General features: G+C 40.8%; 1 protein-coding gene across 2 annotated transcripts in view; it reads right to left on the bottom strand.

The window, feature by feature from the left end:
• CCDC88C (coiled-coil domain containing 88C) overlaps positions 1 to 18,495 on the bottom strand; it is a 95,261-nt gene that overhangs the window by 7,305 nt on the left and 69,461 nt on the right. The window contains exons 16-26 of one of the 2 annotated variants that reach the window (XM_068148783.1): positions 17,324 to 17,451; positions 16,306 to 16,447; positions 15,512 to 15,700; positions 14,995 to 15,156; positions 13,677 to 13,954; positions 8,890 to 9,033; positions 6,806 to 6,992; positions 6,446 to 6,591; positions 5,382 to 5,471; positions 4,127 to 4,365; positions 84 to 263 (exon numbers count right to left, since the gene is read on the bottom strand). In XM_068148783.1, coding sequence (XP_068004884.1) covers positions 84 to 263; positions 4,127 to 4,365; positions 5,382 to 5,471; positions 6,446 to 6,591; positions 6,806 to 6,992; positions 8,890 to 9,033; positions 13,677 to 13,954; positions 14,995 to 15,156; positions 15,512 to 15,700; positions 16,306 to 16,447; positions 17,324 to 17,451 — 1,885 coding nt within the window. Of the gene's footprint in view, positions 1 to 83; positions 264 to 2,232; positions 2,647 to 4,126; positions 4,366 to 5,381; positions 5,472 to 6,445; positions 6,592 to 6,805; positions 6,993 to 8,889; positions 9,034 to 13,676; positions 13,955 to 14,994; positions 15,157 to 15,511; positions 15,701 to 16,305; positions 16,448 to 17,323; positions 17,452 to 18,495 lie in introns of those variants that run through there. The other variant, XM_068148784.1, reaches the window with a different exon arrangement.

Genomic DNA, 18,495 nt, shown 5'->3' on the forward strand with positions numbered 1-18,495 from the left:
AGTAGAAGTCGTGTTTCACCCAAGCAGGAACTACAAGTAGCCTGATTTGTACTAAGAGCTGGTCTATGAACTGCTCTGCATACCTTTTGGTCTGCTCTGGAGTCTGGAGATGGGGGTGGAAGTGTGCAGATGAATAGCTGAGGTTGAGTAAGTCCTGGGACCGAGTTCCGTGCAGTGTTTTGTTGCAGAGTCTGCTGAGACTTCAGCATTATCATTGCTGCCTCCGTGATGGGAATTCCTCTTCTGCTTTAGGTCCATTAGCACTGAGGGGGAGAGAGGTAAATAAATCCAAGTAAATGAAAAATAGCTTTAGAAGACTTGTATTCATCTGCCCATACAAACATGACAAGCAGGCACAAAGAAACTGCACAACAGAGGCGCCAGTTTTGCAAGCTTCTGCATAAACAGTTCAGTATTGGATAGCAAATTTCTGCCACCAGTTTTACAGTCATGTGTGCTCTATAAAGTGTGGGAGTGACAAGGGCTGCTTAGTGCCAGTGGGAGGGTTGATATTATACATGCAACAGTCACAATGAAAGGAGGAAGAAAAGGAGCAAAGACATGAATGTAGAAAAGATAAGCGAGGTGTGAAATTCTCATTAACATTATTCCTTGCAGGTACATTTTATAAGCACTTAGTTCAGTAATAAAATAGAATAAGGAAAGAGTGACAGCTGTCATGCTCTTATTCAAAAAGAAATAATGCTGATTTGGAAATTATCTAGCACTTGTCACACAGTAAGCTATTTTTTTTCAGGTTTAGATCTTTGCTGTGGTGCAAGAGCTTAGCCTCTACAAGGTTAAAACTCTGCTGCTCTTATGATGTTCTTATGCAAGTTTTTAAGTGGAAGTCCTGGGATCTTGGCATGAGAATGAAAAAAAAGAAGAAGAAAAAAACCAACACCAAAACCCACAAAAAACCAAAACCCTGCCAGAAAATTGTTTAGATTCAGAAAGCTGAAGAGACCTTTCCTAGTGATGAGGCAGGTTAATTAATTTCTTGGAAAGTGAACACAGCTGTTTAAGGCACACATAAAAATAGAAGTTATTATAGAAAATACCCTGGATGAGATGAAAATTCTAGGTTTTTTATATATATATGAAGCACCTGCTTAGGTAATAGAAACTACATGCTAAAAACACAGCAGACTGCAATGGTTAAACAACCCAACTAGCCAAGACAATGGGCAGATAGTTAGTTCAAAGCACAGAGCAGCAGCCAAGTTGTATTAGAGAAACTAAGTTACTGCCATCTCAGATGACACCTGGAAGCTGACTTCAGAAACAATGCCTCTCTCAGAGTCTGTGAGGGCTCCATAGTACAGGGATGCCAACTTCTCTCAATACTGAAGTTTATGGCATGTCTGTAAGGGCAATGACTAGCTAAAGCTTGACAGGCAATTGTATTTCCAATTGAATTTGTAGATGCAGTTAACACCTTGCATAGGTTGTATAGAATTTTATAGAATTACTAATTGCCCTGGAGACAAATGTTCTCCACAAATCCCAAAATAGGCAACAAGCAGCTGGTGTGCCAGTGTACTTGGTTGTGCCACAGAAAGCCACTCCTTAGAAAAGAAGAGGAGAGCTTTTAGCTTCTGCTGAGGTCTCTGTAGGGTATTGCCCATGCTGCACACATTTCTCTAACAGAGTGGGGACTGGACCCATGCATTCCTTTTGAAATCATCAGGGTGCGACTATCAGGCATTAAGAGTTCTGGGCAACAAATTCATGATGAAGGTTAGTCCCAGTCTTAAGACTGGGAATCTACTTTATTCTTCAAAAAAAATCTGTCAAAACTGAAGCATCAGAAACTGAAACTTCAGCTCAATTCAAGATGAATTTTCATAGCTGCAAGTGTGAAACCTGCTAAACAACAAGTCTGAATGCGAACGTCAAAGATACTTTGCAGAGAATAATTTTCTCAGTAGCTTCCACTCTATATTCAAAGCTAGGCTACTGAAAAGCAGACAACGATGCTAAAAACCCTGCCTTTTTTAGCATGTAGTGGCACAGAACATTGGGAAAATCTCCTGGATCTGAGACTGCTTATATATTAGACTTAGATTTTAGTAGGACTGCAACACCACAGAAAGCATAGCAACAGCAGATCAGTTCGGCACGAACTGGACACGATGCAAGTATGTGGTTGCAAGAAAATATTGAAGCACATAGCAACTTCACTTAGAACAAGCACCACAGCCAATATACATACGCAGACTGAATGCCATGAGGTCCCCTAAAAATGTGCTGCATTGAAGAAATGATCCACAGTGTGCAAGAGTGATTCGTCTTCTACAGGAAAACTTAAGTCCATGTTCACTACTCTGTGCTTGTATTTAAAGACATGCTGAGTGTTGCTATGAAGGTGTGTGGTCTTTTAAAGGCACATGGGAATTTTGTTGGGGCTTTTATTATTGTTTAAAATAATTGTCAGAAATAAATTAAGATAAATGCTAAAGAGAAGGTGTTAGAAATCTCCCAATTCCAGGAAAGAAAGAGGTTCATTAGGAGAGGATGGGATGTCGGAAGAAGACCAGAACCGGAGCCGATTAGAGAGAGACTGATGATTCGATGGAGACTTAGGAGACTTTTCTTTATCCTTGATTTTGCTTCTCAAAAAGGCAATCTTTTTGCGCTGCGCAGCTAAATTGTTATCACCCAGGTATCCCAAAAAGAAAAAGAAAAAAAAGTAAAAAACCCTGGTAAACAAAACTTAAAAGTATCTTAAACCACACTAAACAGGTTAAAGACTACACAGCCAGTAAAAAAGAAACAGGCTAAACAAAGACTAACACACCTATCTGGAGGACTGATTAATGCATAACTAATCTGACTCAGATTAATGCACAGATTAATGTGGATTATGTTAGATTACCCCAAATGTTTTTACTTCATAAATAAAATTAAATAGGTGTCCAGGTGTCCATGTTACTTGGTGATGATACAGCTCAATTTCCTAGATGCCTTCTAGAGTTTAGCACTGATGCTCATCATTTCAGCATAAACATGTTTGATACACTATCAGAAAGAATGAAGCCCCCAGGACATTCTGTTATCTCTGGCACTACATTATGGGCCTTGTTCACTAGTAACTTAAGCCCACATTCCCAGGTTGAACTTTGGATGCATGTTAAACATTTAATATCTCGTGGAATCATATGGATGATCCAAGACATATATTTCTATTTTAAGTAAATCAATAACCTCTAAGAATTAGAATGAAGAAAGGAAACACAAAACTCAGTCAAAACAAAAAAATCATCCGGATAGACACTTGCAGTAGTCTCTAACAACAATTCCACCCTCCTGAGCTGCTCCCCTTTTGTCTGACACACTCCCCAGGGGAAAGGATTGATTTCAAAAGTGTTTCTCCAAAAGTATTTCTGGAGGACAATGATCTCTACATAGAAGCAATCTCAGTAGAGTAAGCAAAACGTGGAATATATTCCACAGATCACAGAGTACTTACTTTGAGGAGCTTTCTTTTAACCTTATCATCATTAGGAACACATGATTTACTGTGTATGAACTAACTAAACAGGAAATAATTCTGTCTTTCTTACATTCACCTTAGTGTTAAAAAACCCAAACATTTAATAATTTTACATCAAGAATTATTAGTTCAAAGCAAGGTAGCATCCTCTATATTAATCAGCTTACAAAAAAAATAGCATTTTTTTATGTGATTTCTTTTGCATGGACGCCATCTCCTGGCAGTGGCTGTATGACCAGCTAGTGCCCATTTGAAAAGCAATTGCTAATGAGACAACTTTAAATAGTTTGTTGCAAAATCCCAGTACATGAAGTATTCCTACCAACTCATTTAGTAACATACAATACATTCAGACAAATCAGGAAACTATATACAATGACTGACCAGATAAGAATTCCATATAAGGAACAAACCAAACTCAAGACAAACCAAAACTCCCCACACCTTTATTTCACTTCAGGGATTTTTTTGCTTACTAAAACTTTTAGTGTGTTAATTTAAAAAAAAAAGGATCTGAACCATAATGTGATGGACTACTGACATATTCTTTACATTAAATATGCTTTAAATTGTTTTTAAGTCTTTTCCAAAACATGCCCAACTCATGAATTTCAGCTGGGCCTTCCTTACCTTTGTTTGAAGAACCCCCAGGGTTCTCTCTCTCCTCCATGGAGTTAGACCCTTGAGAGTTACTATCCTGAGTCTCTTGATGTTTCAGTTTTTGAGAGGCAGATGGGGAGTTTACCATCTCTGCAGATTCAGAATGCAATGGGGAGCTTTCTGCTGCTGGTTTCAACCGCTCCTTTGTAGTCTCCTTCTTTGGCTTGATTAGTTTGACTAAGGCTCTGGCTCCAATCCAGTGGTTTTTCCTGATAAAGCAGGTTTTGTGAATGGAATTCATAAAATAAATACTCTCCGAAGAATTTTACAGCTGTGCTAAAGCCAGCAAGTCATCCTACATCCTTATTTATTTACTGTCATGAATTAGTTGGAAAGATGTAGTGTAATGTGGTGGGCTGAAGTTTCCTCCAGCATTAACTTTTAGCCAGACTAACTGCTAGAAATCTGCAGCTGAATTTTAAAGGCATAGCCTAAACCTACCACACATGAATTTCACAAAGCTGAAGATCCATTTTTCTCCCAAAGTCAAAATTATTTTACAGAAATATTTCTTCAGCAGGAGAAATGTGAGAAAGACAACCATTCCCCTAACACATATGGACCCACATAAAACATCTTAACAGTGTGAAAAGCTCTACTACAGAAACAGACTGAGAAGGAAAGAAATGAAAACTATTTTAAAGATGATTCCCTGTCTTTGCTAAGGCTATCAGTCAGAATTCTATGATGAAATTAGCCTGGCTCTTCTTTGTTGTTCTTAATAAAATTTTTTAAGTCCTTTCTCTCAGATGGACCTCTTATCCCTTTGAAAGAGCAGCTCTGGAAGCTCCTATTGCTGCTTAGTCATCATACTGGGGGTCTCACCCTGCTGCTAGGCACAAGATTAAGTTTGTCAGGACAAAGTGGCTCTTTTCCAGTTCACACTGTTTCAGACTCCACTATTAAAACAGTGTCCCACGTCAGTTACTGTGCTTTGTAGTAATACACCCTGCTGCCTCAGGGAATCGTTTGTGAAGTGAAAGCAAAGACAGAAAGGAATAACAGAAAGGCTTAGGTTGGAAGGGACCTTAGAGATCATCTAGTCCAACCTCCCCACAACGGGAAGAGACATCTCTCAACAAGACTCAGTTGCTCAAGGATTCATCCAGTGAAGATGGCACTGTCTGTATTTCAGGTGAAATTTCTGGTATCTCCAGTTATGGAGAGTCCTTTATCAGCCTCACAAATCCATACAATAGCAGAACTGAACTAATATGGGACTTACTTTTTTGGGGTAGGATCATAAAACTTGTACTGATCCATTATCTTCTCTTTAAGCCTTTCGTTGTGTCTCCTTAAGGCATTCAATTTATCGCTGTGAGGGGAAAAGGACATTCTGAGCCATCTCATCAAGTTAAGCACAATGAAAATATAGAAGCCTGCAAGAGGGGAAAGAGACTGAAACACCTTCCTATAGCATAACCTTCAGAATCCAACTGAGCTCACGCACTTTTTAGAGAGGGCAAATGCAAAAGCCTACCAAAACTGCTGATGAGTGTCCTTTGTGCAATAAGCATGAAAGGTGGAAGAAAAACCGTAGATCGGTGCTAGATACTCACTAGTAACTCAGGAACAGTTTGTCTTGTTGATGTTAGAATACATTCATATTCAGCCCATTTCAGTAAACAATTTCTAACATTCTAACCATATAATCCATTACTGAAATAAAACTCAGTAACTCCCACATCATCCTGAGGAGCTTAGACTAAAGTTCTTGGGATTAAGAACATTTCTTCCTTCTTTCACACTCGTAAGAGAATTTTGGTGTGGTGAGAACAGTATTCTTTAGAAATCTAGAAAAGGAGTATCTTACTTAAGCATGCCACTCTGTGCATGGGGGATGTGGTGATGCATGTTGACAAAGGAAGTACTTCTTATAACGCAAATGACAAAAACTTGAGGGGTAGATTGTTTGCCTTTCTTCAGAAATCCAAATATAAAATTACTCTCATAAGACTAAATTTTTGCTGCAATTCAGCTGTTCTCCATGTTTTTCAGCAACCTTTGAGAAGTACCACTGTAATTAGTATTTCATCTTTTATAACCAAGTTTTCCACATGAGCTTTTCCACATGAACTTGTCCAGGTGGCCCCTGAGCATCCCTTTGTGTTAAGGCAATGTGAAGAAATTTTGTGATTTCTCCCCATTACATCTCCTGTTATGCATTCTCTTTTCTAGCCAGATATCAAGTATCACTCCCCTGCCTGTCCTCTTGATAGAAGGTTCATATTCTATGTTTGTCTAAGATGACTATTTTGGGCTACACAATTTCAGTGTCTAGTTTCTTACATGTACTGCTTTTGTTCTTCGTGATACTGCTCCTTGTTCTCCATGCTCCGTTCCAGCAACATCTGATTCTGCTGGCTCAGCAGCTGAATCTGACTGAGGAGATGTCGGTTTTCTTCTTCCAGATTCCCCTTTAGTCGGCACAGCAGCTGTTAAACAAGATACATTAATCTCTCCTCTGCATCTAGGTTCCCTGGAAGTGCACCATGATCAAGATAACACAATAGCATAGCAACCTAGGGTTGGGAGCTTTATTATGATCACATAGATTGACCTCCTACCTACAATGTGCCAAAAAGTTCAAACAATGAATGTTAACTCTCTAACAGGAGCCCAGCAGTACACCTACCTACAGCTACCCACCTCACAGTGGTTATCCAACTTGGTCAGCGAGATATCCATGGATTGATGCTGTTCTTTCAGCTCATCATAGCGAGCCTGCCAACGATTCAACTCCAGCTGAGAGTTGTTCAAGGAAGTTTTCAGCTCTTTAGTGTGTGAATGCAAGCCTTCATACTCTGCCTTTAATTGACTGTGCAAAAAATTCATCCTAAAAATGAAGAAGCCAGCAGGCTTATGAAGGACACTTCATAGAAAGCACCTTACATTCAAAGACAACACCATCAGTGTGCAGAGGTTACTAAATCAATCATTAAGTTCCAGAGACTATGTCCTAATGACATTTTTATTCAAAGCACATAATAACATTTTATCAAGGAAGCAGTAATAGCATTATGAAATATTTCAATCCTGAAAAAGAAAGGAAAACAGACGAAACACAAACTTGCTATTTCCTCAGTGTAAAAGCTACAGACCACAAATGTCTGATGCAGAATGTATTTAAGAGTACTTGTCAGCTTTGCTTGGCACAAATAAAGAAACCTTCCAGAACTGTTTTCCTGATGCATGAAATATAAGCATTAAAGTGTCCTGAACTGTGAAACATTGAAATGTTCTAAGATGATACTGTGGCATACTGGCTATAATGAAGAGCTCCTCAGCAGAGATACGGGCTGCAGGGATGGGTTAGTGCTGCATTATGTAAAGTTCAGATGCTAGCTTACAAAAGGGGTTTTAATAGTATCATAGTATCATTCAGGGTTGGAAGGGACCACAAGGATCATCTAGTTCCAACCCCCCTGCCATGGGCAGGGACACCCCACACTAGATCAGGCTGGACAGTGCCTCATCCAGCCTGGGCTTAAACACCTCCAGGGATGGGGTCTCGACCACCTCCCTGGACAACCCATTCCAGGGTTTCACCACTCTCATGGTGAAGAACTTCCTCCTCACATCCAGCCTGAATCTCCCCACCTCCAGCTTCATTCCATTCCCCCTAGTCCTATCACTACCTGAGATCCTGAGAAGTCCTTCCCCAGCCTTCCTGTAGGCCCCCCTCAGATACTGGAAGGCCACAATTAGGTCACCTCGGAGCCTTCTCTTCTGCAGACTGAACAGCCCCAACTCCTTCAGTCTGTCCTCATAGGAGAGGTGCTCCAGCCCTCTGATCATCCTTGTGGCCCTTCTCTGGACACATTCCAGCACCTCCACATCCCTCTTGTAATAGGGGCTCCAGAACTGGATGCAGTACTCCAGGTGGGGTCTCACCAGGGCTGAGTAGAGGGGGAAGATCACCTCCCTCAACCTGCTAGCCACACTTCTCCTGATGCAGCCCAGGATCTGATTGGCTTTGCAGGCTGCAAGTGCACACTGAGAGCTCATGTTGAGCTTTTTGTCCACCAGCACCCCCAAGTCTCTCTCCTCAGGGCTGCTTTCCAGCCAGTCACTGCCCAGCCTGTATTTGTGCCTGGGATTGCCTCGACCCAGATGCAGGACCCTGCACTTGCTCTTATTGAACTTCATGAGGTTGGCTTGTGCCCACCTCTCCAGCCTGTCAAGGTCCCTCTGGATGGCATGAAGTAAGTTACCCTATGATCATATGAATCCCTAAGCCCATTTCTAGCCATGAGAATCAAGCCTCTTTCAAGTATTAACAAAGAGCAGCTTTCTCTGGACAGCAATGGTAACTCCTGGAACTAAATAAAATTTGTGTAAAAAAAACATAATAAAGTTCTCCTTAATGGTAGGAACTCTAGATATTACTGAGGGGTTTGGGTATTTGTAGTTCTACTTCAAGACAAGCATTTGGAAATAACACATTACAGAAACACTTGTGAACTGAACCACGTGCGGAAGCTTATTTTGAATAAGCAAAACTCCCAGGATCAGACCGTGTTTGAAGCACCAGGTAACTGTATTTGTTGACAGTGTCCATGAAGGCAATAATCTTAAATGAGTTAAAATGATCAAATCAACAGAAACTGAGAAAAATTATCAAACACATTAATGAAGATATTCTGGAACTACAGTTAACACAACAAAACACAACTGCGTTTTGCATAATTGACTTATTAATTATACACAAGAATTTGGCAAGAGAACCATACCTGTCCAGTTCCTCCCTCAGCTTCTGATTTTCCCCAGTGGTAATTTCATTTGATCTCCTCTCTTGTTGCAGAGCCTCTCTCTCAGTTTCTAAAACTTTTTCCAACTCTTCCAGCTCTGACTTGTGTTTCATTAAACTGTTGTATCTGCAGAAAGAAGGTTTCATTGCTTTCATTTAAGCATTTTTCTTCCTCTAGTTTAAGATCTTTAATAGGCAATACCACAGCAACCAGAATGGATTTTTTTTCCCTGCCCATTTAGTTACATAGACATTTTTGTGGTTAAATTTCTATTAGTGCTGAAGAATTCCACACTGTGGAAATTCGGTTAAAAAGTTTCCCTGTTGATTAATTTCATCCTAAAAAGGCAAAGCATCCTTTTAAGCAAACTTGGATGCCATTGTCAGAACCTCCTTTCAATTGCCAGATTGTGATCATTTGGTAAAACAGGTCATTCCAGGGTAGATGGAAACTGCACCATTAAACTGGAATCACAGTGACAGGTTTCAAAAACCTGACTAAAAAGCAGGAACCAAACAAAAAGAGAGAGAGACAGCAATGCAGTGAGCAACAGCTTATTAGGTAACCAACAAATGCATGTTAGGTTAAATGTGTAGGTAATAGCATCCTGCATGGTTTAGTTGATTAGGTGGTGTTGGATGATAGGTTGGACCCGATGATCTTGAAGGTCTCTTCCAACCTGGTCTGCTCTGGTCTGTTCTATATAACCCCCTGCATATTCCAAACAGATGATGAGGGCAGCACAAGTGAGCTGACAGCAAAACACCTTTAAGCAGGGGCTGACCCACCTGCTTGAGTGGCTCTACTTGTTCACTAGTGAGAAACTCAAAAGCAAGACCAGTGCTCAAACCTAGGCTTCCACTGTCACTTGGTTTATACAATAAATCATTCAGTGCGGGGAGACAGGCAGAGACAGAGGGCAGAAGCCATCAAGTATGTCTTTAATTTCAATCTCTGGAATGCTAAAATAGCAGAGGTGTGGAACAATTTCCCTGATACTTGGCACAGGCATTGACTAGGCAGGCTCAGCCTCCTTGAGCTGCTACACCACCTGCATTTGGAAAATGCTGTGAAGAACAAGGTAGCTTGAAAATACTTGGTCAAAGAGCATGCTGTTCTCTGAAGATCTTTTCTATTTTTTTTCCTCTAGTGGCCTCTGTCAAGGTCTGTGGTCATACACACACAGCAGCAGAAGCCACTGGGGACCCTGGTGCAGTGAATGTCAAGTCATTATCACATTTTTCTGTGACTGTGACAAAAGCTATTGCCCAAAATCATCCCAACAGATATACCTGTGCCAGTTACAGAGAAATATCCTTCTAAATAATAAACAAGGTGGAAGATGAAGCATCGCTTGAAAAGCTAAAGAGAACAAGCATCACTGGTCTGTGACTCTCACCCCAGTGGAGATGAATGCAGTCACAAAAACTTCAAAAACACAAAAGCAGTGGACAGCACCAAACACACTGACTCCTGCCAACTTGTTTTTCTTCCAGGCAACCATTCCCTTCATTCCGTGGTCAAATCACAGACTGTCCCAAATCCAGGCCATTGGAGGGCCACACAGAAAAGTACCTGTCTCCCAGACAAAAGCTGCTTTTTGCTATTCATTCCCAATACCAGCACTGGAGTTTAATTAAACTTATTTACTTGTTTTCTTTTCAAATTCAATGTCTCCACAAAAAATGGAAGAATGTGAAAGCAGAGGAAGGTTTCACATCCAGCTCCAAGAAGCATTTAAGACAAGCTGCCTGGCAAGCCAGAATCTGAGAAGACAAGCTCCACAGTCAGTCCCTTGGCAGATTCCCAAGGCTGCTGCTTCTGCAGAAACTGTGTTGTGAATTCTTTTGCCATTACTGTATGATAGGGCTACTCTGTTCATTTTTATTCAAGCCCTCTATTCTTAAAGAGGGCTGCTTAGAGGGAAGCAATATACTGGTCCAGTTTTATGAGCTTGGCCCAGCTCCACATGGTGCCTTTGAGCACAAGAATCCCTGAGGTAGATCACAGCTGCTCCCCTTAATATTAGGTGAAAGGTAAGAAAGAAAAGACTGCAAAACCACACATGAATCTGCATCTTTGGGGCCCTAATGAAATTCCAGGCAAAATTTTCTTGTATTCTCAATTCAACACAAAGTCTACCATTTCAGCAGGACCTATGCAACCAGGTTGCCCATCCTGTGGACTACTCAATACTCATGTTCACTTTGCTTCTTTAAGCATCAGGCACTCGGACAAAGAGGATTTTAAAAAACACTCTTACACGTGTAAATAAAATCTGTTCTGCATCTGATGTAATCCATTCCTGAGACTGAATTACTGTATTTCTCTTTACTCCTTTTGGCTTTGCTAAAAAAGCATGTGGCAAAGGGAACCTAGGAAAATAATTACCAGCCAGCACTGGTAACATCATAATACAAGGCCCTGAAATATGTAACCCTCCACAGCAGTGATTCTGTTTTTCCAGCAAGATGAGTTTTTCCAGTCTGCAGGATTAGATTTCTTTAGACTAAGCCACAATGAAATGCTTAAGGATCTATAATCAGTTGTAGCTAGTAAATTATTGCCTCCCCTCATCAATATGCAGCATGTAAAGTGATTTTAAAAATGCAGCATGAGCCCAGTCTTTTTCTGTGTCCTTTGAGAACAGCCATCAGAACACCGCAAAGCCAAGAAACTGCGATTCATTGCAAACAATCCTAACATACCAGCTCCTTTTCCTAAGTCAAACACACATCTGTGGTTGGCGGGGCTATGACAGGTCATTTCACTGCAGTCACACACAACCCATTATTAAATCCCCACTGCAGTGCTAATGCTGTTCAGATAGAGCCAAGGGAAGTGCAGCAAAGTTTGCTCAAGCATAGAAAATATTCTACAGTTAGAATGCATCAGAGTGAACTATATAAACCCTGGGGACCTTGGCTGTATGTGGTGACAGGAGTCCATAAGCCAAGTAAAAGTTGCTCTGAATCCTTCTAGATGAGCTGCAGTCATAGGTTTGTGCAGGAGTGCAATTCTGCCTTAAGCAACAGAACTGTGATTAATTAGTGTTGTCATCAACTGAGAAAAAACTACCTTGGAGCTGGGACAAGCAAAACCTGTCTCTTAGACACTGCACAAGCAAAAATTTTGGCTGCACTGAACTGCTCTGGGAAAATTTAGCAGGTGGTACATTCCACCTGAAGTTGAAAGTGAGGTATTTCATCTTAGCACTTAAATGTCTCAGAGTGGTGTAAGAAAACAGTTTTCTTATAGCTGTTTCTCTAACTTTTTCCCCTGTGCTTGCTCAGCCAGCTGAATCTCACATACCACACACTGGAGGGAAAACAAAACACATGCACAGACACACAAAGTGGTTTGTTTCTGTCTCTTTTTGACAGCCAAATGGAGACACAGGCTGTCCTTGGACAAGCCACCTTAATAAGTATCTTTTGAGACTGATCTGCTCAGGAGGACACCACATGTTTAGAACTACCAAAAATCAACCTGCTTTGACTACAGAAAAGGCCACCAGATGTTCCCCTGCAACATCTCTCACTAGCAGTCACATCTCAGTAACAGGCAGTCCCAATTGCAAATGTTTACAATGGTCATCTGAGCACTTACCACTGGAGATAGTCTATTTTTAGAAAATCACTTTTTCCTTAGGATAGAATTATTTAATAACTGGTACTTATCAAGAAAAGAAAGAACTCAGCAAGCTGCCTTAATACACCAGTGTGAAAATCTCAACTAAGCCTGAATCAATGGAAACCCTTAATCAGTCTGAGAGGGACTTGGTAAGCAGGAACAGTGTCTGTGGAATCACTTAGAGCTCCTTCAGTTGACAGTTCACCAGCTGCCCTGTCACAGCCCTGATGAATTATTTTAATCACAATGGGTTTATTTCCATGCTTTATCAAAATCTACTGTGCATGGCACTGCCAGCTACTTAGTCTTTGGGAAAGAAAAGTTTAGCACCAGTTTTCAGCCCACCCTCAAAACTGCCAGTTGAGTTGCTCTGAACTCAGCTCCTGGCCTTTCACAGAAACTGAACTAAATACAGGTACTGTAAAGAAAAATCACTGAATTGTATATGAAAAGTTTTGAGGGGTAAGCAGAGTGGCATTTTCACAGTAGTACACTACCTATTGTTCAATCCACGTACAACTGTCAGAGAATGATGATGACAGAGACTAAACATTGCACAGATTACATTGACTTCACAATTCAATTGAAGGGCCTGAAGCAAAAGCCTGTCACTGAGAACTAGAAGAAAACAAACATGAGTTCTCTCAGCAGAGCTTCCATCAGAGATCCTCCTTTATCACAAGGTTGACGCCACACACAATCCTCAACGATTTGAATTTCCCAAGACACATGCTACTCACAGTGAGGTAACTACCTAGCTGAACTGCAGACCCTACTGTCTCACTGCAAAAGGTACCCCACCCAGTAGAGCTGAGAGAATCTTTTTAGAGCTGCATGTTATTATAGCACAGATCCTTAAATGCATTTAAGCTACTTCTGAAAAAGCATCCCCATGACCCAAGCCCATGTTTGCTAAATATCATCAGAGTCATATGTGGTCTGTCACCTTTAGTAGTCTAAAATCTATGGCTTTGCAAATATTGTCACCTCATCTCCTGATGATAGCAAGAATGAGATAACACCTTTTCAGAGGAACAGCTTAGCAGTTTTCATTTCTAATTGGAGACCAACATTTAAGGATAAAATTGTAACACGGGCACGTTCCAGCTACACTCTACCCTTAGCAGTGAGCATACCTCTCACCCAGACCTTTGTGCTCCAGATCCAGGGTTTTGTGTGATGTTTTCAGGCAGCGATGCTGGTTTATCAGTATTTCAAATTCTGCAGATTGTCGTTCATGCAGTGAAACAAGGTGCTCATGGTCCTGAAGCAATGATTCATAGTCAGCTTTCAGTTCCTCCTTCTGTTTCAGTAGATTTTCATTCTCATTCTCCTTGGCTGTCTGCTGATTTTGGAGTAAAGTATTCTGGGCCATCAGTGAAGCACTCTGGGAGCTGAGGGTTGAATTTTCTACCTAAAGTTTCTCAAATAAAAAGCAAGCATTACTTATTTACACCTACTGGTACATACAACAAACATGTAGCAGCAGCTTGTATCTGTATAGAGTTAATCAAGAGTCGTAAGTTCACAGGGCAATGGATGCACACCTATGGACAATCTGGCATTGCTTTGGTGTTACTGCTGGCAGCGTGCACCACATAAAGTCATGCTATCACCAGTCTGAAAAGCATCAGGATAACCTCCAAACTGAAACCCACCGTTACACTGATCCTGTAGACTAAGATAAACTGAATACTCACAACTCAGCTGCATCTCAAACAGCCATGTACCAAAGCCAGAAGTTCTCCCATGATTTTGTACAGGTAATCAAATGTTTACCCAAGCATACCAAAATTAACTGCACCGCTGTGTACCATGGCAGCACCCGTAAGAATGACTTCAGCAGATAGGTAGTGCTTTGATTTTGTATGTTGCTTATATACTTCAATTACAGGTGAGAAATAATTAAAAAACAAAGAGACAAACATAATCCGTGACCATGCACTTTCACACACTAGGTTTGTATGGCCAAAATTAAAGCAGCTTTTAACAGCACCGATCTTCCACCAGCAACTCTGACATTTTGGCTGAAAGTATAAAGCTTGTGACTAGAACTCTGCTACAATGCCTCTTGAGAGCTGAGATGTCCTCATCCCTTTCTCCCAAGCTCTTTTACAGGCATAAAAGAAAAAGAGAAAAACCAAACCAGCAAAAGAGCTTTTATTCCAGAAGCAGAGTTCTGGAATAAGACATGTGGATTTTGCTGTACTGATCTAAAAAAATTCTCTCTAAATAACAACCTCCTTAATGAAGATAGCTATGATTAGTTACAGAGCCAATTTCCCTACTAGTTCAGAGAAATTCAGACCTCAAACTAAGCTCCACCTTGTGGGCCTCACCTTTACATCACTACTCAGGCATACCAGTACAAACATTTTCTATCAGCTGTGATATTCTCTACACTACTATAGCCAAATTTAGTCTCCTGCCACAGAGGTGCAACATTGTCCTGACCTGGAGTTTGGCTGTCTGCGTCTGCAGGGCAGTGTTGTGCTCCTGAAGAAAGACATTTTGCTTCTGTAGTGTCAGGATCTGATTGTTGAAGGTGACATTCTGTGTTTCCAAATGCTTCAGCTGTTCTTTAAGCAGCTGCTTCTCAGTATTCAGGGCTGCATTCTGAAAGAGAATGGCATTGAAGAGGTGACAGGGAGAAATAAAACAGCTGTCCTGATCATTTGGAGTCCTATCAAAGGTAAGGTGATGAGCATTCTGCAACAAATGTGCAAAAGCAAACTCTTCCCAGCATTAAATGAAGATAGGACAAATGTTATACACAGGATTAATCCCTGTAATGATGTTACACGAGACACATACAGCATTAAAATCCCATGCAGCCCTAAGAAAGACTGGTAGACTTACATCCTCCAGAAAACCCATCAGATTGCTATAAGCTCAAAAATCAACTTCCCAGAAACAAACTCATGATTGCAAGGGAAATCTAAAGCACAAGAGGAAATAGGAGAAGCCTTACATTCCTTTCCAATTCAATTGCCCTGTCTTTCAGTTTCAACAACTCCATGGTAGCTTCTCGATGTCCTGTTTCTGATTTCTCATTCATTTGGTGGTTGGGAATGAATTTCTCTGCAGAACACACCACTGACTTCTGAGCATACTGCTCATCCTGCTGAGTCTGATTAAGTGCATCAAAGTCCTTCTTTACCTGCAAAATCAAAAAGCAACAACCTTCAACACCTATTTAACAGTAGGATCTTTTACTAGTAATGATGGGATATACAGTCTCTCTATTGCATTGAAGGGACTTCCAAGGGATTCAACAAGCATGGCCCTCACTTCACTGATGGGAAGCTGAGACACAGAGAGATAGAAGAATCCCTGTCTCTTGGCCTCTAGTCAGGTGTCCTTTAACTCAAAGTACTCTGTTGCCTAACAAACAGGCTATTCTTAGGTGAGATGTTTCAATTGAAGTCTTCCTCAGCCTACGCTGAGGCAGAAAACCAAGACCATAGTAATGAAAAAAGTCTTGGAAAACTGAGATGTGCAAATAGCATTTAGATACAAAAGCTTCTGATGTGCCCCAAGCCCAACAATTCTTTCTGAAGTTGGGGCCATTATACAGAAATTAACAAAAGAAAGCAGCCTAGTAAAAATATCCAAACCAAAACCAAACATACATTAGGAAGTGTGTATATGGAGGGCTGGGGGAATGAGTAGAGATAACTTGTTCTTGCTGAGGGAAAAAACCAAAAACGCCTGTCAAAGTGCAGAACCACACTGTGAGCAATTAAAATTCAGTTAACCTCTTACCATATTTAGATCATTCTGTAACTGCTGGTTCAAATTCAGGGAGTCTTTCACTTGAGCTTCCAGCATTGCTATCTTCTCCTCTTTCATAGCAAGTGTTGTTTTCAGTGCCGATTCAGTTTTGCTCTCCAGAATCTTGTATTTTCTGAAATACATGAGAGTATATTCTTCCAGTGTCTGCCACTACTATATGAACCATCATCTATGCAGGAGACTTCGCCTTCACCCATTCCAAATCTCACCACATGCTACATCATACGTGCTTGCTTCTTCAAGAAAACTATTTCCTTTACCACCACAGATCACTATTGCCATATTATGGCTGGGGAACTTGCTTTTGGGAAATTCAACCAGTTCTAGAGGCAATACCAGTATGGTTCTACAGAAACAGCTAAGAGCTACATAACTTAGAAGAAGATCAGTTTTCCTCTTTTTCCCCTAATTACGCTGCCAAAACTTCTTCTCATGGCTCTTTTTGTACATTCTTGACAGGAGAAAAATTCACAGTGGATTTCAAAGATGCCTATTGGATGGGTATGCTTCTCTAATTCAGTCTTAGTAAGAGGCCTATATACATGTGGTTTGTTGGGCTTTCTTTGTTCATTACTACAGTACTTGCAAACTCGTTCCTTGCAATTGGAAATTACTTGGCAACAGCTATGTTTATATTAACATGACATAATGACAGACACTAGTAGACACTATTCTTATAAGGAGACTGTGATGAGGAATACACACTGAAATAGCTACCTGGCTACTCTTCTGGGGAGTAGAGAAGGGACTGTAGAAACGCTGGCTAGCATGAGAGAGAAAAATGGCATCCAAGAAAAAGTTTTGCAAAACTTGCAGTATAATACCAGCCTTGCTACAGAAAACCATACTTTGTGTCTAAAATGGGTAAATGTAATTGCAGTGAGACAGATGAGAACCAAAAATAAAGGCAAAGGGCTTGAGGCTTGAATTAATTTAAGGAAGAGCCTGCAGAGTCAAAAGAATGACTAAGGGAGCTCAGTTTCCTTACGTGTCATCATTGCCATTGTCATCCTGTAGTAGCAGTTCTTTGTTCAATCCTATCTTCTCCAGTTCCTGGTTCAATTTGTCCAGCTCACTGGACAACTGTTGACTCTTCAGTTTTTCCAGGACCAAGTCCTGCAACAACACTTACATGATTAGTTGCTCTGCAAAAAAAGTGTGGTGAAAATTATCCAGCACCAAAGATATTTTTTTAAAGTACTGAAAAAAGTCATGGGATAAAATCCCAGATCCAAGAAGGTCAGCTAAAATTCTTCATCAGTGACAACTGAGTGCAGAATTAAATTGATTGCTTTATTTATAGTTTACTTGGAATAAATCTGAAGAATGCTTCTTTTGGCCTTTGGCTCTCTCACTGTACTGAATTACTTCTGCCAACGCTGGCATCCTTCCCGTCTGCCAAAAGAGGGAGCGAGTGGGGGCCAGGAGACTCCCTGCCCTTCCACCACAAAAAGGTTGCATGCAAGCCAGAGGACACCAGCAGAGGGAGCTCCCACCCCTCAGCTAGGACAAAAAGCCCTGCTGGAAAGCCCAGCTGACAGCGGCACACACACAAAAGGAGCGGCAGGACCTCAGCGTTAAAGTTTTCCGAGATAGTATGGTTATGATGCCATTATCAAGGAACTTCGTAATAGCGCATTTTCACTACCGACTCTGAGTTTTGACAGACGGCAGATTACTGCCAAAATTAAAATGCATAATGGCGTTGTCCTGTAAGACACAGGACAGCTCTGGAGTCTAGAGAGCTTGGTTATTCTGGTATTTACTGGCCTGTTCTGGTTTCTCATTTAGGTTTCTCTGGAAAAAAATTTAAGCAAAACCAGAAAAGGAAATCCTACAAGGCGATTTGATGGAGTGCTACCAGAACGTAGACTGGGACAATGCTTTGCCAGTGAAGTGGTCTGTGTGAAAATAGCCTGGGAAGATATAATACTAGCCTTGATGCTTAAGAAGGACAAATCTTTTTTTGGTGCATAGCCAAATTCAGAGATTCCTACCATTCCAAATTCTCTGAAATGCAAATGTACCATAGAAAACTGCTTTGCTCATGTGTCTGCATGAGAGTTTTCTTAAACGATGCATGAAGACATAACAACAAAGTTACTGAAACATTTCCAAGTAAGAAAAAAAAAGTTATCCTGGATATCAAACAGAAGCAAG

The sequence above is a fragment of the Melanerpes formicivorus genome, unplaced genomic scaffold (genome assembly GCF_026170545.1).
Source record: "Melanerpes formicivorus ecotype bairdi unplaced genomic scaffold, bMelFor1.0.p_v2 SCAF_17, whole genome shotgun sequence".
Taxonomy (NCBI): domain Eukaryota; kingdom Metazoa; phylum Chordata; class Aves; order Piciformes; family Picidae; genus Melanerpes; species Melanerpes formicivorus.